This window comes from Histomonas meleagridis, assembly GCF_020186115.1.
Source record: "Histomonas meleagridis strain 2922-C6/04-10x chromosome Unknown contig_16, whole genome shotgun sequence".
Taxonomy (NCBI): Eukaryota; Parabasalia; order Tritrichomonadida; family Dientamoebidae; genus Histomonas; species Histomonas meleagridis.
In genome coordinates, this window is record NW_027150781.1 from 1,124,211 (window position 1) to 1,147,058 (window position 22,848).

General features: G+C 29.8%; 6 protein-coding genes across 6 annotated transcripts; 5 read left to right on the forward strand and 1 right to left on the reverse strand.

Moving 5' to 3' along the window:
* Positions 1–1,751: 1,751 nt before the first annotated feature.
* GO595_002208 (STE family protein kinase) lies at positions 1,752–2,807 on the forward strand (the record flags this gene model as incomplete). The annotated part of the gene is made up of 1 exon (XM_067915093.1): positions 1,752–2,807. The coding sequence occupies one exon, from the start codon at positions 1,752–1,754 to the stop codon at positions 2,805–2,807; it is 1,056 nt and encodes a 351-aa protein (XP_067777894.1).
* Positions 2,808–4,755: 1,948 nt separating this feature from the next.
* GO595_002209 (soluble inorganic pyrophosphatase 1) lies at positions 4,756–5,403 on the forward strand (the record flags this gene model as incomplete). Its single annotated transcript, XM_067915094.1, has 1 exon — positions 4,756–5,403. The coding sequence occupies one exon, from the start codon at positions 4,756–4,758 to the stop codon at positions 5,401–5,403; it is 648 nt and encodes a 215-aa protein (XP_067777895.1).
* A 396-nt stretch (positions 5,404–5,799) lies between these two features.
* Positions 5,800–9,513, forward strand: GO595_002210 (ankyrin 2,3/unc44; the record flags this gene model as incomplete). The annotated part of the gene is made up of 1 exon (XM_067915095.1): positions 5,800–9,513. One exon carries the CDS (start codon positions 5,800–5,802, stop codon positions 9,511–9,513), a length of 3,714 nt encoding a protein of 1,237 aa, XP_067777896.1.
* Positions 9,514–13,634: 4,121 nt separating this feature from the next.
* Positions 13,635–13,997, reverse strand: GO595_002211 (40S ribosomal protein S20; the record flags this gene model as incomplete). The annotated part of the gene is made up of 1 exon (XM_067915096.1): positions 13,635–13,997. One exon carries the CDS (start codon positions 13,995–13,997, stop codon positions 13,635–13,637), a length of 363 nt encoding a protein of 120 aa, XP_067777897.1.
* A 901-nt stretch (positions 13,998–14,898) lies between these two features.
* GO595_002212 (Adaptin N terminal region family protein) lies at positions 14,899–17,310 on the forward strand (the record flags this gene model as incomplete). The annotated part of the gene is made up of 1 exon (XM_067915097.1): positions 14,899–17,310. The coding sequence occupies one exon, from the start codon at positions 14,899–14,901 to the stop codon at positions 17,308–17,310; it is 2,412 nt and encodes an 803-aa protein (XP_067777898.1).
* A 2,364-nt stretch (positions 17,311–19,674) lies between these two features.
* Positions 19,675–21,114, forward strand: GO595_002213 (ankyrin repeat protein; the record flags this gene model as incomplete). Its single annotated transcript, XM_067915098.1, has 1 exon — positions 19,675–21,114. One exon carries the CDS (start codon positions 19,675–19,677, stop codon positions 21,112–21,114), a length of 1,440 nt encoding a protein of 479 aa, XP_067777899.1.
* Positions 21,115–22,848: the final 1,734 nt, after the last annotated feature.

Sequence of the window (22,848 nt, forward strand, 5' to 3'; positions counted from 1 at the left end):
ATGATAACTTTTCCATTTTGTTTGATTTTAAACAATTTATAATTACATTTTTTAAAATAAATCACCAGACATATTCGATTTATTATAAATAGCAATATGATAACTAAATATCAATTTTAGATTGAGAAATTGATGTTTTTGATAGTTCAAAACCAGAAACTTTTTGACTCAGGCAGATCAATTCTAATACAAATCGATGTCTGAACTAATTAGTTTTCCAAAATTGAATGCTTATAATCGTCATTTGCCGGCGGTTAGTGAAGTTGTGTTGAAATTGATCGGATTGGCTGAACAAGCATTCAAAAAATCGCTACGATGTCCAAATCATACTCCTTATTTATTATCGTAGGATAATGAGCTTTGTATATGTGTATATAATATTGAGGGCTGCAGCAAAAGGCCGACAACCTCTCCTGCTGAAAACCCATATATTGCACATAAAAGCCTCACCATTCTGAATTAAATTAATCGGAAACCTATGAGATCGGATACTTTTTTATGACAAAGGTCCATTCAAAATATTGTGTTAGTATTAAAAATTTCAAAGATTTGTATGAATTGAATAAAAATGCCCACATAACCGCCGAACTAGCCCTCTACGAATTCCATTCCCAAGCATGTATCATTCACGAGGTGTTGTATTTTTTCAATCGTAAAAAAATAGATTTATTTCAAAATAATTAATATTATAGTGAATGGACATTTTTTTGTTAAATTTGTGATTTGAAATCTTTAATATTTTTTGTTCACACGCAATAAAGGAATTCAAATTTTATATTTGAATTGATTACCAAAGTTTTATCGAAATTTGTGGATCAAGTGAAAAAAATCGCTAAAAGGCTTATTTATTTATTTCATTTGTTAAATTCGCAAATAATCGATTTTAGCATGTGCATGTCTTTTCGAAAAAAAATCGCTAGCGACAATAAATTAAAGTTTATTCCTCAATAAGTAGGTTTCAGAAATTTCTGAAACCTTGGTGTATAATCATTTGTATTGGTATACGATCATAGATACGAAAAGTTATTGTTGGGTTTAAACTTTCTTCAGAGTAATATTCAAAGAAAATTATAATTCGTAATAAAGAAATAAAAAAAAATATTCGAAATCCAATCGCTGGGGTTGGCTTCACGGATGTACATTCCAAAACAAATTAAATGTTTCATCATTTAAACTTTTCGTTTCAATTTTTTGTTTTCCATTTCTTCAATATTTGAGCCAAAACTCATAGTGAGAAAAACGTAATCCAAAGACAATTGCCTATAAAAATTTTATGAAAAAGAACAATACATTTAATTACTTCTGTTTTTTGGTTTAACTTTTTTGGTTAATAGCGGTTATCGGTTGCGTTGTTTGAATAGTTTTTGACAATAGTTTATTGAAAAATGAATAAAACTTTTGTGTAAAACCGCAGGGCACGTTTATAAAAGCCCATGATTGACAACTTTACATGAATCATTCCTCCAATTACAGCTCCAAAAAGAAAAGAAGACAAGAAAAAGTACGACGTCTCGACACCGTATGAACTCCAAAAGGGTGTGTGCGTAACTGTTGATGAAACCACAGGGCAGTTGAAAGATGTTCCAAAGAAATTAGTTGCCGTTTTAGGCCCAAGAGTTGCTGCCAACGTTGTTGAAGACAACAATATTGACTCTTCATTGTTGCCTCCAGCAGCTACAATGTACAATGGAAATTTAATTAGTGATCCGATTTCATGTGAGCATGTGGTTCATGTAGACTTCAACAGCGAAATGGGTTTTGTCGGTTTGCCTCCAGAATGGGAGAAGCTCCTCAAGGTTAACGGTATCAGAAAAGAAGAAATCATTCAAAATCCTCAAGATGTTATCGATACCATGAATTTTGTCAATAACCCATCAGAAATGACATCAACAGCTAATCAAGTCATTAATGGTGATGTTCCTCCTCTTCCAGATCTCAAAGATTTCCTTCGAAGCGATAATCCCAGAACTTTCCTTACTGATATCGAAAAGATTGACGAAGGATCTACGTGTACTGTTTATACTGCCAAGCAAAACGGCAAAGTTGTTGCTCTCAAAGAAATGATTTTGACCGAGAAAAATGAGAAAACCCTTCTTGAAGAAACACGCTTTATGAAGAGCATGAACAATCCATACATTGTTGAATTCTATTCAGCACATCGTATTGACAACCAACTCTGGATTGTCATGGAATATATGAATGGTGGCTCATTAACAAATGTTGCAACATTTTGTGATTGCCAAGAACCACACATTGCCTTCTTTGCCGAGAAGATATTACATGCACTTGAATACATGCATAGTCAAAACAAGATTCATCGTGATATTAAGACAGATAACGTACTTCTTACAACTGATGGTCAAGTCAAGCTTGCAGACTTTGGATACACAGCACAGCTCTCATCTAGTGGTGAAAGTCGTAAGTCAATTGTTGGCACACCCTATTGGATGGCGCCCGAATTAATCAGAGCACAACCGTACACTTTTTCAGTTGATATTTGGTCGCTTGGTATTTTATGCAGAGAATTGGCAGAAGGTGAACCGCCCTATGTTGAGGTACCCCCAATGAGAGCACTTTTCCTTATCGTTTCACAGGGGCTCCCCGAAATTTCAAACATCGAAAGCAGGTCACCCCAATTTTTGGACTTTTTGAATCAATGCTTAAATCCTGACCCTGCTAAAAGACCAACGGCAACAGAACTTTTGAAACATCCGTTCTTGAAGATGGCATGCGATGTAAAATACATTCCTCCTCTTCTTCAACTTGCTGCTGAACTTGCAAAAGAGGATAACTTCGAGGACTTTTAAGTAAAAGATAAAATAATCCAAAAATTAAATTTTTTTTTTCTTTGATTTAATCAAAGTGTTCATAAACATAATTTTATTTTCATTTTATAGTACTCTTTAATCGAATTTTCATAATTTCAGCATGCAAACATCAAACTCTAGAATCAACCAAACATTTGATGAAACGGGTGAAATATTGCAAATTGTCATATGGAATATGCTTTGTTTGTTATAAATTTTAATAATCATGAAATCAAAATAAATTGGAAGATAATAATCTCAAATCAAAAATATTTAATGTGTTTAAACGTATACTTCTAAAAAAAATATACAAAAGAATATTATCTTATTAGATTTGATTGAGAATAATAGAACAGAAAGTTGTTGAAAATATAAAGGCTTCATATTTGCAAATACTAGAAAAGATGAAGAAGTTGAATCTCACAGAGATACAATTTTTAATGAAATCCAAGAAAACTTTGAAAACCTTAAAAAAGACAATTGGAAACTTCATAAACAATTGACCGAAGAAGGAGATAACTCCAAATGAAATTGCAAAAGTAATTCGATATGATGAAATAGAAAAACTTCAAGAAATATCATCACAAAATGATTTTAATTTTGATTAAAGCATTGAACCATCACTTTATGAAAGATGTGATATTATTTATTAATATAGTATTGGATTAATTACTTATTCAGCATTCTTTGAGTCTATTAAATGTTTCAAATATTTAATAATGTAAATGTAAAGAACACAGATAAATATGCAGTTGCAAGTGGAAATGAAATTATCATTCAATATTTGAATATGCATATGAAACTGTATTTGAATGATATTTTTATATTTTTTAAAGTTGTTATTTGGACGCAACAATTATTCAATCAGGTGTTTATCCACACATCCACAAAGAAGAAGGAAGTAATATTCGGGTAAACGCCATTTTATTTATTCTACATAACCACCTTCCGCTACAAAAACAGCACGCGATTTGCCTTGTTGAACACACCAAGAGGCCTTCCTTTTATCAATGCAAAAGATTGGATCGCCTTTGCTTCCTTCCATTGGAACCAATGAAAAATTAAAAAATGAGAAGTTTAAACACAGATTTTTTGCGTTGAGAGACTTTGAGGCCGGGGAATAAATGAATCATCTTTTAGAGCAAACTTTGCATGAAGAGATCGCTCAAGAACATCAACGCGTGAAGTGGTGTCACTGTTAGATGAAGAACTTTCTTCTTTTATATTGTTCGTCTTTGGATCTCAAATTCAGATGCAGGGAACTCAAGAATATCGGCACCTTTGTCGTGCAATGGGTGCTTAGATGGACCTTTGTCGTATTTTCAATATGCGTTTTCTTTTTTGATGATTTGATTCGATAAAATTTACTTTGCTTTGAATTAGATGTTTTGGAATCTGGATACATGAAAGTTTGTTGCCTGGGTGTGCTAGTTGGTGTAGCTTTGGCTTTATCTGATAGAGCAGATCTTGATGATTGAATATCATTCGATGCTACTGATTCTAGCTCGTATAAGGATATCATGGATACAGTTGGTTTTATTAAAATTAATCTTATTACGACAAGAAATAACAATTTGATCTTCCGGAAAAATGCTTACATTGGATTTCTTTTGGTAAAAAAAATTCGGATGTACTTGGAATCATATTTATAGTGTGTTTGCTGTTGATAGTCCTTGAATGTCTGTAAAAAAGTTTGTATCTGGTATTGATATGATTATTTTGAATGCCATAATTTTGCAGTTTTTAATTGTTAGAAGAAGTTGTTGCGTTGTTGCTTTCATCGAAGGAAAACAACAATTTCAGCCATAACGTATTCTCCTTAGATTAGGGCCACCCCATCTGCCACTACACTTTTTCATTTTTCAATGCAAATAGCGGTTATGACGTGGGAAGCAATGGGGCGCCCCATATTCGATAAATAACCGTTTACCATTCGATTTCCCAACACATGATTCCATCAGAAAGCGACGATAATGAATATAAAATGTACTTAGATATGGTTTTTCATAAAGCCGAATCAAAGAGGATTCCACCAAAAAAGATATCAGATCGTTCTTTAATGATGCATCATCCTTGGCATAATGTTCCAATTGGACAAGCATGTCCTAAAGTTGTTACCTGTGTTGTCGAGACACCAGCAGAATCAAGATTAAAAACAACCGTTGATAATCCAACTGGTCTTCTTAAAGTTGATCGGATTCTCTTTTCTTCTCTTGTTTTCCCAGCAAATTATGGATTAATTCCCGAAACCCTGACAGATTCTAATGGGCCACTTGGAATTTTTATCCTTTGTCAGCTTTCAATTCCACCATTATGTATTATGAAAGCACGTCCAATTGGTTTAATGCCAATGCTCAACAATGGTAAAAAGGATGACATAATCATTGGCGTATGTGTTACAGATCCAGAGTATAATATCTACTTTGATATATCAGAACTTCCTCCACATAAAATGCTCCAAATCAATCAATTTTTCGAGGATAGTCAAACACTTGAACATGGGAACGCAAAGGCTTTCGAAATGGAAGGTTCAAATAGAGCAAAAAAGGAAATCCAAAGATGTAATACAGCTTATCGCGAATTCTTTCATGTCTAAAATAAAAATTATTTAGTTTCTTAGTATATCACTTATCATTCTCCATGATGTTAAAGCGTTGTATTGAACTTGATAAAATAATTATATTGAAATTACAAAATATCTTAAAAATCAATCGCTCGTATCATGCCTATTATGTTTCCATTGAATCGTTGTTATAAAAAAGAAACTTAATTTAGGTTTTGTTGAGATTAAATTTAAAAAAAAAATATTTCATAGAACAAATTTTTTCCTATTCATTTTTTATTATTCTTTGATGATTGGTTTTATGAAATTTTTACACATTGATTACGAACTATAATGTTTCCAAAAGCACAATTTTATAAATAATGTCACTTTTTGATTTTAGCAAATATGTAAACTATTTAAACAAGCGAAAAAAATTTCTTAATAGAAATGAGAAAGACTGATCACACATATTCAGAAACAACACTATCATCTCTTCTTGATCTTTGTCTAACACTGAATGCACAACAATTGAAAAGGCAATTAAAACCCATTTATTCAAAAATATATGGCTTAGATTATATCATGAATAATCAAAAGCAAAATTTACTTCATGTACTTGCTGCAAACCATGATTTTGTGAATTGGCCAGTACTTCTCAAAGGATTTGTTTATTTAGACTTAATTGATGCTTTTCAACAAACTGCACTTTATATTGCTGTTAACAACAAAAATTTTGTTGCCATACAAAATCTTGTCTTTAATGGCGCTTCTACAACTATTGAAGATGAACATGGAATTAATCCAATTCAATTAGCTTGTCAACTCAATTATGATCAAGGACTAGCAGAATTAACAAAACCATTTACAGGTGTTTATTATATAGCAAAAAATCCCATTCGAATTGCAAACATATGTATTGACCATCAATCAAAAGATGCTTTCAAAGTCTTCTTAAAAAAGCTTCCAGAAGACAAACTTAACACCACAGATGACGAAGGGTATGGTATAATTCATTATATTGTATTAGCTAATCGTATCGATTTTCTTAAAATTCTTCTTCGTCTTAATTCAGACACTCTTAATCCAAAAGTTGACATTAATCTTAAAGTTAAAATGGAAGGAAAAGTTAAGAAGACACCAATTGAACTTGCTACCTCATGTGAAATTGCTGAATATTTATATGCAAATGGTGCTACATTTAACAAGAAATCTCCTACACCCATTATATCTGATATCATTTCTCGTTCATCTCAATGGGCTACTACTGGTGTTTCCATTGGAATATCACCATTACATAAAGCCGCTATGGAAGGAGATTCCAATGTCATTAAATCATATAACGAAAGCAAAGTTGATATTGTAGATACATTTAAGATGACACCTCTTTTATATGCAATTCCAGGTTCTCAAACACAAGTAATATCATTACTTCTAGAAAAAGGCGCAGATCCTAATTTCTTTACTGGAGTTACTACTGCGTTCCATTATGCTGCTCTTAAAGGAAGTGTTAATGTCTTCAAGCAATTAGCCGCTGTTGTCCAACCCGACTTTACAAAAGACGATGCAATGGGGCGGTCCATTTTAACGTGCGCAGTTGCCAATGGGAACCCAGATCTTATATCAACTATCTTAAGCATGAATCATCCAATTGATCCAAGTATCAATATGATAATGCGTTTAACCAAAAAGTTTGATGACGCCAAAGCTTCTTTTGTATATGAAGTATTACTTAACTATAATTTTCCTCTTAATTATCCATATGAAAATAATAAAACAATGTTACTAACGGCAATTGAAACCGGTAGAACTCAATTTGCTGCAACAATCTTAAAATGTCAAAAAGGAAAAAAAATCAATACATATGAATTTGATCCAGAAAGGTGTTTAATTATATCAGTCTTAAATGAATACGCCGAAATCGTAAAGCTCTTATTACAAGCAGGGGTATCAGCTGATATAATGAATCATGGTCGACCATTATTTCATGACACTGTTAATCATAAAACAAATTTGATACGTAATGCGTTACTTGCTGAACATCCCGAATTAAATGTATCTGTCGATCAAATGGGTAATACATTTTTACATCGAGCTGCAGTTACAAATTGTACTGAAGCATTAAAAGTTTCAATTAATGAACTAAAGATTGACATAAACATAAAGAATCAAGCTGGTATTACAGCATTACATTATTTAGTACAACGACCATCAGATAATTTCCGAACTAATTTTCAATTTTTAACAGAAAATGGCGCTGATATTTATGCTGTCAATGATAAAAAGCAAAACATTTTACATATTTGTGCTGATTTTTCAAATGTTACTGCACTTCAACAACTTATCGGATCAAATGAAGAAAACTTGTTAACCGATGAGCAAATAACAACATTGTTAGCGCAAGAGAATATAGATGGCTTTAGCCCATTAGAATTTGCAGCCAAAAGAGTCAATTATAAAGCATTAAATTTAATCTCATTCCACAAGCAACTTCCAATTTTCGACTCACCATTATCAACAGAAGCATTAGATAAATATTTGGCTAAAGGTTTCTCACCGAATGCATGCAACAAAGAGGGATATTCACTCCTAATACTTTCGATACAATTGTATAAAACCGATAATTTCTTAGGTTTACAACTTGTCAACAAATTAATTAAAGCAAAAGTTGATCCAAATCTTCCAAGTCCTGAAGGCTTAATGCCAATTCATTATGCGATTAAAGCAGGAAGTACTGATATAGTGAATACGTTGATGAAAGTCGGTGCTAATTTTTTAGTTGAACCAATCATTACTGCATATGCACGAGAAAATAATCAACAAGAGATATTAGAATTAGTAAAGTTACCAGAAAAGCATGCGAGTGCTATATATGAATTATTAGCAATCCAAGATAATGCAGTACCAATATTGGGATGCATCTGTAAAAATTCTCGAACATTTGGAGGTAACCAAAATATATTATCATACATGGAACAGGTCAAGTTTATGCATCGTTTACTGGTATTATTTCGGAAACGATTTCATGTAATATATTCCGAATTAAATTTGTCCACTGAAATAGGACCATTTTTGTTATATTTCGTTGATGCCTTTTTGCCCTTGTTAAGTATAGCAGCTTCTTATGAAACAGCAATTTCAATAATTCGAGGTTCGCCAAAACTTTCCCAGCTCTTAAGTAATCCAAGTGGACATCAAAAACTTTGTTTAGATGATGTATTAATTGTTCCAACTCAACAATTCACTTATTATCCGGAATTAATTAAAGCGATAATTAATGTGATGCCAAGTGAACATAATGACTTACCATTCTTAAGAAAGGCGCAAATTAAATTTGCTTACATTGGTCGGACTGTAAATGAACGTAAATTGATTGCAGAGTCACAACGTGAATTATGTACAATTAAACTAATTACAAGAATTAATGACCGTAAAACGACGTTTAAGATCGATGACATGTTATTAAGTCGTGGGCAATTTGAAAGGAAAATCTATAAACCTCCACAAAAAGATTTCAATCCTCAAAATGTCTCTGAAAACTTTGACTGGGGACTACGAACATATTACCATCAGGTTGGTAACTTTAACATCCCTTATTTCGGGTTGATCGGGAGTAGCATGGAAAGTTTCATCGGCAAAACAAAAATTGCCATTTACTTGTTCAGAAATATCGTTTTGTTTGGAATTCAAAAGAACGCCGATCAATTCAAATTGAAATTTTCGTGTCGGAGTTCTGAGGTGTTATGGGACTTCAGCAAGGAAAATGGACCTAACGCAGTGATGTTATACGCCCCTTTTGGATCAATGTTGTTGAAATTCGCACCACCAAAAGGAACTAGCGTTAACTTCGAAAGAAATAGATGGAGATCTGATGTCGAAAAATTGGCAATTATTGACGAGGCTGATAACCCTTCACCAAATGGATTCGAGATCTGTTACGCTTCGTGGGTAAGCGCGAGTTCGAATTGCGTCAGTTCTTATACATTTCATGTGAAATGTGCAACAAAAACTGAAGCAAAGGAAAAAATTTTACAGGCTCTCACTGACAATGGAATTAAGGTGTTGGCAAAGCCGAACCCTTTGATTAATTATGATTTTCAAACACTGAAAACAAATGAAGGACAGGAAAGCGATGTCATTTCGGATTTGATGAGCCAAGTATAAGCGGAAAAGTAAAAAAGTTTTGTAATAGCGAATTGGAATTTATTTTTATTATGAAAATATTAAATAATGTGAATATGAATAAAGAAATTTTACTTAATATAATATATTATTAATTAAATTAATATCCCTTTTATAAAAGTTATTGATTTCATGACATTTTTAGTTTTCATGCATTAAGAAAAAAACATTTTTATTTATTTGAAATGATTATATATGAATCATATTTAATATATATTTAAGTATATCAGTTCTCTCCCGTAGTGTAATGGTTAGCACATGGGACTTTGAATCCCGGGACGGAGGTTCGATTCCTCCCGGGAGAACTACTTTTTTCATTTTTCGAATGATTTCTATTTCATAAAAATTTGTTATCATAATTATGTTACTTCAATGTAATTTTTCCCCACATTTTTATTATAAGAACACAAATTTTTAAGAACTTTTATTAATACAAATGATATCAAACATTCATAATAACAAAAAGAATTACTTACAAATTTTTTTCTATTATCTAAATTTCATATATCTTTTTAAAGTTTCTATTTTCTCTTTGGGATAATGTTCTTTTTGTATCAAATAAGCGCAACAACTCTCAAACAGTTCTGGATTTCTTTGGTACACATCACTTGTCACATCGGCCAATCTAATTTTTATTTTTGGGTGTACTTTCTGCGACGAATTGATTACGTTTGACGCAATGCATATAATCTTTGTTAAGAATTCAGCACTCGCTTCTATCATCGGGTCTGCCATATCCAACAAATCATCCAGCACGTTAAATATTATATTTGAGGTACATGAATCCACAGTAATTTGTAAATAATAGAAGAAATTTACAAGTGCTTCTTCTTTTAACTCTGTGTTTAACAAATAATATCGAACAAGTACTGCATATGCTGCTATTACATTACCTGTGATATCATCGTTATATAGATAAATCTCGTCAACTGAAAGTGTATATAAATATATGTTATAAAGTGCTTTAATGTAATCATTATGAAGTGGTATACATTCACTTTCAATACGTATTAATTGTTTAAGAATAGACACAACTTCATTCGTTTTATAGTTCTTTATAACATTATTAATTTCTTCTTCATTATTATTATTAAGAATTTGGATTGGTATTAATGAATTTATATAATGTTGAATGAATTTATTTAATATTTCATTCTGTGGTTGAAGTTTCCCAACAACCATTATATATATAGTAATAAAATTATATATATCTGTTTTGATTATATCATTGTTAATTGTTTGTTCAATTAATGGGAAAAAATTGGCTTCAAATATTGGAATAAATTGTTGTGGATTAAATTGTGTAAGATAAAGTGTTATTTCATATAATTTATCAATGACAATTCCAATGATTTCAATAATTTTATCGGATTCTATTTCTTCATCTTGAAATTTAATAAGTTCATTCATTCGCTTTAATTTAAAGTCAAGAATTTTAGTTGTTAATAAATGGAATGTTAAATAAGTTTTAACAAAATTCTCTTCATTAACTTCTTTATATGTAATTGACTTTTCGATCATTCGATTAATATGTTCAATGATATTATAAATTAATCCGAAATTAAATTTTTCAATGTAAGGTACGACTTCGAAATAAAGTTTAAATCCATATGACAAAAAATTATTTAATATTTCTTTATCATTTTTAAATAATTTAATTGAAGCAAAAATTATTTTCGCTAATTCATATATAATAAGTGATACCATATAAGGATAATCAAGCCATTTTTGGATAATTTCAAATATGATTTTACAATTCGGTAAAAAATTGGTACCTAATGCAATTTCTAATGAATAAATGACTTCGAATTCATTTAATATTTCATTAACTTTCGATTTGAGGACAAATACTTTTAATGGTTTACCTTTGGGATTCACTCTCGAATAAATTGATTTAGGACAACATGAAGTATCACTAAACATTTCGAATATTTCAGGTGATAAATTAGATGTAACAACATTAATAGCGTTTTGAAATAAGACGCCAAAATAATTAATCGATCGTTCACCTAAAAATCGTATTAATGAAAACATAACTTGATGACGATGTTGATCAAATAATTCATTAATATAAATGTTATTCATTTGAATCACATCATTTAAATATAAATTCATTTGTTCCATATGATCAGCTGATATTTCTTTAGTAGCGCGATATATTGATTCGATACCATTAACAAAACACCAAATGATTGATATACGTAATATGAATGCGTTTTCTGTTACAGGATAAATCTTTTTAATGATTTCATTGATTTCATTAAAGTATTGATAAAATTCGGGCACTGATTTTTCAAACCTTGTTATGATACTAAATAAATGTCCTTCAATTATTGGATCTGTTACTCTTAATATTAAATCTCGGACATTAGGATATATTTGATCACATCGTTCTATTAAAGTATTAATAGAAGAGAAACTAACAAAAATATCAAATGTCTTTGCTGCTGTTTTTTGGACTTCAATTGATGTCTCATTAATAAAATTAATAAGATATGGATATATCCAATCAAATGTAAATTCTTGAAAATGATATTGAATTGCTTTTGATAATGATCCAATTATTTTATATGTTAAAAGACGTATAGTATAATGATAATTATAATGAAAATATGAGATAATGTCACTTGTAAATTCTTGAATCAAATCTTTATTACCGATGATTTCAAAGTAGACTTTTGAATCAAAAACTGTAAATGGATAAAGTATTGCATAAAACTGTTGCCATGTACATTGATTCGGTTGTTGCGTAATATGTTTACGAAGTTCATTAAGATACCGAAAATAATTAGGTGAACCTGAATTACAAATGATTTCCTCTAAAACATTAATGGCTATTTTAGCTGACGATGTATCATTAGGATCATCCCCCAATATACTTTGTTCATTTATTTCTGAAATAACTTGGATAAGACACTGAAATACTGGTCCATAATATGAAGGAGAATTTGAACACATTAGGGGTGCCCCTTCCGATAAGGCACTGAATATAAAAAGTGCATTGTTACGATGGGAATACGTTTGTGTTGTTGCTATTTGTGTTAAATAATTGATGAGTGGTGAAAGAACATCATTAAAAAGAAGAGCATGTTTTAGAGAAAAGTCTTCTATAGCATATAAAATATTATGGATTTTGTCTTGTGGAAAATTAGAAATAAGTTGTGGAAATACAGATTTAAAAAATTCAATATCTTCAATAGCTCCAGAAAGTGCAAAGAAAAGTTGCGCACGCGGAACAATAGATTCTTCATATATAATTTCTTTAGAAGTTAAGTTAAGAAGAAATTCATGTGGAAATCCTGATAGACCTTGTCGATCAAGAAGTATTTTTTGAATAATAATAAATACTCCAGTCTCTAATTCTGGTATGCTTGACATTTTCATTATAAATTCTTGTATAACGGTAGAGCCATTCATTTTGAATGTAGTACTTGCCATTATATGAATTACACATAAAAGTAAGGATTTAGTCACTTCTAAAATTGATGGGTTGGTTAAAATACCTATGATTCTTTCAGAAAAAATACCCCAAAAGTTATTCATGAAATCACCATTTTGACATATTCCTGCTTTTATAACATGAAAAAGAAGAGTTGCTCCAACTTTCTGAATTCTTTGGTCTCCACTTTCACAAATTAGTTGGAATGAAAGTAATGCAAAATTAAGTGGTGCTTGTTGAAGAAATGCTGTTAAATTTGTATCACTTTGTTGTCTTGTCTCACTTGCTGAAAGAGCATCGAGTGCAAGAGCACAAAATGTTTGTAAATCCATTCAAATGATGAATATTGTGCAGCAAAAAACAAAAACTGTAATTTGAATTGAATTTGGTATAATGCATTCAAAGTTGTGACCAACCACCGGAAAGGAGACTTCAAATTTGCCACTATAACTTTCATAGCTGAATACGTATTAAGAGAATATACTAATCTTAATTAACTACTGTATAATTTTTTTAAGTATCATTTTTTTTAAAAAAAAGATAATTGATATTTATTAAAAATTCAATCAATGTTTTATTAAAAAATAAAAGTACTTAAGATCTTTCATATTTAAGATAAAAAAATCCAAAAAAGAATTATTGAACAGATTTCCTATTTGAATTTTTACTCAGTGATTACTGAAACTTCAACATGAACTTCTGGTTCAAGGCCAATTTGTGTGACTTGTTTAACAGCAGCTGGCGTTCCAACAAAATCGATAACACGTTTGTAAATACGAAGTTCAAGATGATCGTATGTTTCAGTACCGTTACCACATGGAGCTCTGCGTGTTGTGATCCTAAGTCTACGGCGTGGCATTGGAATTGGTCCACGAACTTTGAGATGCTCAGCTTTGAGCTTTTGAATTAAATTATTGCAAACCTTTTGAAGATTTGGAAGTTTTGAAGATGTGATTGTGAGACGAATGCGTTGCGTTGCTTGAACTGCTGCAACTTCCTTCTTTTCATCACCAGTTGGGATGCTCATTGGAAAAGGAAGACCAAACCGTTCGACGATAGATAGTCACTTTTTTATAAATGAATTATTCTTTGTAGGGAAATTTTATCTTTTTTGATACTAAATTATATTAATGGTAAAATACAACAAGAGGAAAATTTTATGTTTATAAAAATTCGGAATTCATCATAAGTTGCTTGAATTAATAATTATCAATTTATATTAGCTTAATTAATTGGGATTACATGGCGCATCTAAATATAATTATTTGTTATCCTCATGCATTTTAAAGATTAAACATTAAAAGATTATTATTTTTTTTTTTCATATTCTGAATATGAAATAAAATAAATTTATTTTAGATGTAAAAAATGATAAATGAATAAATGAGAGCAATTTTACTTCTAAGATAAGAACTTTAAGCAATCATTATAAGAGCTTGATTAATTAATCCTGTTTTTGTTTTTCTCTTTTTTCTTCCTCTACATCATGTTTCCATGCCCAGAAATAGAAGCTAAAAACTATTGCCTGTGTTAGAATAACAGCAAGGCCACATGCATAAATTGGTGAATCATACCTACTGATTGAAGGGAAAATTTTTGGAATCAATTCTCTTCCAAGGAAGAATGTACCAAATCCTACTATTACTAAGGAAGCTGAAATGAAAATAAAAATTTTTAAAACATTCCGATTTTTCTTCATTATCAAAGCTTGAAAAACAGTTGGTCCTTTTGGTAAGTCTTTAAGATCTGGTTTAATTTGTATTTCTTCGATTTTTTGTGGTTTTTTTTCTTCTTGTGTCGACATCTAGCCAGTTTGTTAACAAACTGATCAGATGAATTCAATTGCTTTTAATCGTTCTTGATATAACCAAATGTTTTATCCAAGCGAAGGAACTTTTGATTATAAAGACAAAAAAAATAAAAATGAAATGGCAACCCTTCGTGAACAACTTGAAGGAAATGATCCATATCAACGAAAAAAAGCAGCCAAGATTGTAATTTCAAAGATGAGAGGTGGTGAAAACGTCCAACTTTTATTTTCATCAATTCTTCGTTGTGTAAAAACAGATGACCTAGAACTGAAGAAACTTGCTTATTTATATTTGGTTAATTATTCATCAAAAGAATCAGAACAAGCAATTATGGCAGTTAATACATTTATTCAAGATAGCCAAGATAACAACCCTTTGATACGTGCTCTTGCTGTTCGTAACATGTGTAGAATTCGACTTGAAAATGTTGCTGAACATATGATTCAACCTTTAAGTCGATGTCTTAAAGATGAAGATCCTTATGTTCGGAAAACATCTGTTTTTGGGGTTGTTAAGCTTTATGACATCATTCCAGAGTCTGTAGAAAATTCATCATTATTCAAAATTTTATTATCACTTTTAAATGATGAAAACCCAATGGTTGTTTCTAATACAACGGCAGCCATTTTAGAAATTAATGAGAAACGTACCAATCCTTTATTTCTATTTAATTCAGAGAATATTGGACCGATTTTATCAGCCGCAACTTCATGTACTGAGTGGTGTTTGTCACTTCTTCTTGATGCTCTTAGTAAATATAAGCCAACATCAGTAGATGATGCATCATACATGATCGACCGTTTACTCCCATTTACTAAGCAAAGTAATCCGGCGGTTGTTATCGGCGCATTTAAGTGCATCTTTTTATTTTTAGGGTACTCCAATAAAGATCCACAAGAAGTATTTGAACAAGCTTTACCACCTGTTATCTCATTTATAACCACGGGTGATAATGAGATTCAATTTGTAATTCTTCGTACTATCTCTTTGTTTGTTCTTAAATATCCTAATTCACTTGACAAAAGCATTCGATTATTTTTTGTTAAATATAATGATCCATCATATATTAAAATGGAAAAACTTGATATTGTTATGTCAATTTGTAAACCACGAAATGCTAAATTAGTTCTTGGAGAATTACGTGAATATTGTAATTTTGTGGATGTATCATTTGTCCGTAAAAGCATATATGCTATTGGTCAAATAGCACTTAAACAAGAAAGTTTTGCATCATCATGTGTTGATATATTAAATGAACTCTTCCAAGGGAAAGCAGATTATGCTATCGAAGAAGCTATAATCGTTTCATGTGATATCTTCCGGAAATATCCCGGAAAATTCGAATCAATATTAGCATCGATTTGTTCATGTTTAGATATAATTAAAGAACCTAAAGCCAAAGTAGCAGCGATTTGGATTTTAGGCGAATATTGTCATGTGATTGATAAAGTCGATGTATTTTTAGATCCATTTTTAGATTCATTTCATGATGAATCGGAATTAGTACAATTACAAATACTTTCATCACTTGTAAAGATATATTTATATAAACCAGATTTAGCACGTGATCAATTGCAATTTGCTTTTAATGAAGCAACAAAAGATGGGAACATTCCCGATGTTAAAAATAGAGCATTAATCTATTGGCGAATGTTATCAATAGATGTTAATGAAGCAAAAAACATTATATTATTCGATAAACAAAATGTTGAATCATCACAAAAACAATTTACTGATGATGTATTACTCGAATTAATTAAAAACATTGGAAACGTTTCAGGTGTATTACATATTGTACCATCTGATTTTGTTACACGTGAAAAATATATACCGGAAGCAGATGACTTTTTACAAATTGATGATATTTCTAAAGAAGAAGTTCATCATATATGGAAACCAATACAATTAACTAATAATAATTTTATCGATTTAATGTATGATTTTAATGAGAATAATTTTTATTTGAAAATGATTAATAAATCTATGAATAACTTGGATGGGTTTGCTATAGCTATAAATAAAAATGTAATCGGATTATCATTCGTATCAATTCCAACTTTTCCTGCGTATATAGAATCGGGTGATATATTCGAAATTTCGATTCCATATAAAATTGACTTAAATGATGTTGGTAACGTTGATAAAAATATGTTACAAATTGCATTAAGAACTAATGAGGGTACAGTTTACGGATTATGTAAAATTCCAATCGAATATACTTTTACAAATGATGGAAATATTTCACAAGATAAATTTAGAGAATTATACGTTTCAAATAAATTCGAGTTTAATGTGGTCTTAAATGATGTGGAATTAGCAAGTGATAATGATTTAATGAAAAGAAAAGTGTTTATTGTAGGTAAAAATGAGAATAAAACTTATGTCTCTTTCGCAATGAAAGAAAACGAAATATTCGTTGGTGAAATTATACAAAATAATCCACAGATGGCAGCGCTGATTAAGGCACAATCATCAAACTATTTGAAGTTGGTTCAGGATGGTTTAATTGACATTCTTGCTAAAAAATAATTTATAATAAATAATATCATTTTTTGAAGATTTTTTAGAAATAAAAATCAATAATAAATATTCATTTTTTAAACATTTTGTTGTGTACGGAAATTCTCAAAAATCATTCAATTTATGAGTAAACTATTCAAGCTAAAATTTTCACTCCATCCTACTAGCGACCGTTAGAGGCTGAAGCAGCAAATGCAAATCAAATTTAATTTGGCAATTCAGCGTCGAATCTCATAAATACAATGAAGAATATTTTTTATCTATTATAGATGATAATTTTATATAATACAAACAATTTTTAATAAATCAGAATTCTCTCTAGAGAGTTTGTAACAATATAAAGTAAAATTTATGAATTCTCTGAAAAAGTGTAATTCAAAATATTTTAGCAAAAGTTAAAAGCATACAGTGATACAAAAAATGTGAAAATTTAGTGAAAAGAAGTGAAGATTCTTGTGGACCACCCCAAAACCGTTAACAATCGGAATATACATGAAACTTGTATACAAAGGTGTAAAATAGAATACAACAATATCTCACATACAAAAAGTTAAAGGGTTCATTAATCCATTTGTTTCATATGAGACAAAACGAGTATACAACTCTACAACAAATTTTTTTATGCAAGCGCAGAAGGCTCGAGCGGTTGTGATCGTATTTCACTGAAAAAACCGGGCTTTTTCAGTGAAATACGATCACAACCGCAGGGGTGGGTTGGAATGTGATTGAATAGTTTACATCGAAATTGAATGATTTTCGAGAATTTCTGTACAGCTGGTGTACTAAAAATCCCAAAATTTGAATGATTATTTATCCAAACAGACTAGTCAATTATTTCATAACGTGGATGAAAATCTGTTCAATTTCCACTTTTTGAGTGGTTTACTCGAAAATTGACTGATTTTTGAGAATTACCGTACAGGACAATTATATTCATTTTTTTTCACATTTTTTTTATTTTTTTATTTTTGAATAACTTTTTGATTTGATATCAAAAAAAAAATCTTATACAATTGTAACGGATGATTTTGTGATGATCCACATAATTAAAACATTAGTATATTTAAGCTCTGAGCATCAATGTTTAAACTTGACGAACCATTTGATAATTGGTATCCACTTATAAGTATATCTGAAGAATAAATTTATTTAATCAAATACTTGTAAGCCACAAATTATTATGAATTACATGAAAGAAAAATATGACTTAGAAGTTGAATTTATCCTTAAATAAAAATGTGGGTCATTAGTTGCTGATATACAATCTTTTTTTATTCAAATTCTGAAAGAAATTGTTCATTATCATATCCGTTCATGGACGGAAGGCTATTCAATTATAATTCAAAAAAAAATTGTTGCAACAATATGATTATTATTCTTTATGATCACAAATTGTGGAAACAATTTGAATTAATAATATTTGGTAAACTGATATTAAAATATTGAATGAAAGGGATAATTTTTTCTCATTATTTCTTGAAAAATGCAGTGATCTTCATTGTTTTCAATCATTTTTACATGAAAGATGAAAATATCCTTTATTTACGCATAGATTCATTAAATACTTTTAATAAAATATATTAATTATATTAAGTATCTTATTTTATATTTATATCAGTTTTAATCATACACACAAGATCAGATGAGACAATGAAAATTAAATTTTGATTTCCTTTTGTAATATTAATTAATAATTATATTTCGATATTTCCTTTGGGTTATGTACATATATATTATTCTATTTTCGAGATATTTTTATTTTATTCGTAAATTTTTTCAATGCATATTTGGTCAGTCTACTTTTTAAAAAAAATAATTCAAATTTTGATAATAAAAAAGTGAGCCATTTGTGTCACTCATTTAATGTGAAAAGTGGTTGCGTTGAAATTACATTTTATATCACATAGCAATGAAAAAAAGAGATTATTCAATTCTTCCAGATGCACTTAAACCATATGCTGAACTTGAAGACTTGATTTATGAAGGGTCGGACGAAAGTTTAGATAAAGCACAAAAAATTATTGATGATGTTGGACAAAATATTTCAAAAGCATATTTATTCATGGTCATCGCATTTGCAGCTAGCTCAAATGAAGGAAGGATTCGAGAATATGCGGAATTATTAAAAAAGAATGGACCATATTTATTCCGCCTAGATTTTCCTTCTAACTTTATTAAGTACATTATGTTAAGTGGAATTGTTGATATGGAACTTTATGCATGTAAAATTGAAGTTGATCTAAAGATTTTCAGTTCGAATGGGAACCTAATTCAATTCAAGATCTCATTGTTAAAGGAGACAAAAAAGCATTAGATGCTATTGAAGATCTTTCAGATGTTGAATTGACATTATTTGGAGAAGAAATAGATCTAATGGAATTTGCCTTAAAATTTGGTTCATATGAAATATGCGAATATCTTGTTAAAGAAAGAGGACTAGATTGCGAAGATTTCTTTATAATTATATCAACAGGTGACTTAAACAAGTTAAAACTTTTTGAAAAAAGATTGAAGAAAAAAGTTTATGATGATTTTGATGAAATGGAACAATTTGCATGTATGTTCCATGCTCCATATATCATTGATTATTTAATCGATAATTATCCTGGTTGTAGGGAAGAAGAAGATGATGATGAAATTGGGTTTTTAATTCAAGGTTATAATACTGTTGATTGGTATAAGCGAATTAAAGATCTTCCGACTTTTGATAAAAAAATCATCAAAAATTTTGTTGCTTCAGGGCAAATTCATATCCTTAAGTACTTCCTTAATCAAGCACCAGAGAAAATAAAGTTCGATGATTCAGCTTTTAAAATGGCAGGAAAATTTGGCGATATTGAAACTATTAAATATATGATGTCAACGAAAGAATATCAATCGAACAAAGAAAAATGTCTTCAAAAGATTCTTGAAGGAGCACTTAAAGGGCAAGAATCGAAAGCCGTTGATTTTCTCATAGATAATGGTGCCAAATTAACAGATGATTTAATTTTTTCGGGATTAAATGAAAGTGTCTATTATGATTACCCAGGATTTATACAATTTCTTGTTGATCAATATAATGCAAGACTTGATATAATATCAAAGAAAAATGAAACACTTTTAATGACAGCAGCTAAAGATGGGAATAATGACTTATGTGAACTAATATTAGGATCCGGAGTTAATATTAATCAACAAAACAACAATGGATATACAGCTTTAATGTATGCAGTCGAAAAAGTGAAAAGAGAAACAGTTGAACTCTTAATAGGAAAAGGAACAAATGCTAATCTTCAAAATAATGATGGTAATACAGCAATAATACTTGCTTGTAGTAGTTCATTATGTATCAATTTTAATATTATTCAAATGCTTTCTGATGCTGGTGCTGACTTCTTAATTGAAAATAAAATAGGTAAAACAGCAATAAATTACGCACATGAAAAGGGAGTTTTAAATGACGTTTTAATGATTAAACCTGAGCTTCGACAAATATGTGAAAGACTTCAACTAAAACAAATACCTCGAAAAGATTCAGATGATGAACCAAAAAATAAAGCGCAAAGTGCAAATAGTACAGGTACAAAATCAATGGCCGAATTGTTAGCAACTTATGATCCTGAATATAGGATTCGATGGGTAGAAAATTTAGTTAATTTTTTATTATATAAAAAGATAGGCACACCTCAGGAAAAAGCTAAACAGGCCAAAAATATTTTAAATACAATACCAAATGACTTAATAGAACCTTCTTCATTGCAAAAATTGAAGGAAATTGCAAAATATGAAACTAAAGATGAAGATGACTCAAATACATCAAGTGATCAATAAAATTACTTATTTATTTGTATTTTTCGTCTTGAAAATGAATTCATCTAAAATATTATAGCGATTCTTTTTAATATTGGAAATAACCGTTAAATTGTATGTTTTACACAAATACGTTACTTAACAAGAAAACAAATATTTCAGCAAAATGAAACCGATTACAGTAAATTTAAGCCCAAACTCTGAACCCAGCAATAATACTTCTAATGAAATCCAAGAAATAAAAAATGAAATCAATAATCATATTCAAAATCTTTCAAAAAATATTGAATCTAAAATTAACCAAATAAATGATCAATTTTCAAGCTTACAAGAAGACTTGACGAAACAGATACAAAATCTGGAGGAACAACAAAACACTTTCAAAACACAAATTGAAGATATTAAGCAAAAATACAAGTCACAGCATGCAAATAATGTTTTACCAATGAAATCACAGATAGAGCATCTTGGTTTTAAAATTGAGCGTTTCGTTAAATATGATTTCCAAAATACAATAAGACCAATTAAAGAACAAATTACAGAAATCAAAACAAAATCTAACAACATAAGCTCTGAAGTTCTTTCCAACATTAATGATTTATCGCAACAACTTAATGAAATCAATCAACAAATTAATGATGATCCTTTTGATCCAAATCAAAATCATCTTGAATCAGCAATAAACGAAATATATCCTAAAATAGAGTCTTACGAAAATCGTTTTCAGCAATTATGTGATAAAATTAATAATTTTCAGCAATCACAAACATCGGTAAATCCATCGAAATATGTAAACAAAATTCATAAAATCATTAAGCGTATTGAACATGAAGTTCATGAACAAATTGAAGCGTCAACCAAAGAATTTAACAAAGATCTACAAAAATCAGAAAATTATTTTAATGAAAAATCCGAAGAATTGACCAAAAACTTCGAAGAAATTTTAACAATTTCGAATTCTAATGAACTTTTACGGCAAAAAATATTCGAATCAATTAATACATTAAATAAAGGATTATTTGAATCACAAAATCAAATGAACGAAATATCACAAGAAACTCGAACACGAATAGCAAATGTTGAAGAAACGCTTGAAAACAAATTTAATGATATAAAATTATATCTTTATGAATCAAGAGCTAAAACCGAAAATAGTTCGAATCAAATCGATGCAACAATTGGAAAAGATGTCGAAGAATTAGAAAAACATATAAAAGAAACAATTCAAAAGTTAAACGACATAGTAAAATCTGATACATTTAAAAACAAAAAAGAACAAAATGAAACAATTCGGAAAATTAAAGAAATCAAAAATCTGTTTGAAGGAAATGGAAAATATTTCGAAAGAATTAATGAAATGGAAAAACAAATCGATAAATGTGTTGAAACTATAATGAACATTTATGAAAAAAAGAAAAATGTTGCGAAAAATAATAAAAATAAGAAAAAAATTTTGAAGAAAATCGAAATTGTCGAAAAGAGAATAAATGATATCGAGGAAAGAATTAAAGAAAAAGATGGAAAAAATCCATCAGCAAAGAATATGTACCAACATCATAAAATGCCGCCAGTGCCACCTCCAGCGCAGGAAGAATTAAAGGAGAAGCCAAAAGATAAAGAAGACGAAAAGCAAAATGATGAAAAAGAGAAAATTGAAGAAGAAGAAGAAAATAATGAAAATAAGAAATCAAACAATAAAAAAGAGAAAAACAAAAAGCCAAAAGAGAATGAAAATGATGAAGATAAAAATGATAA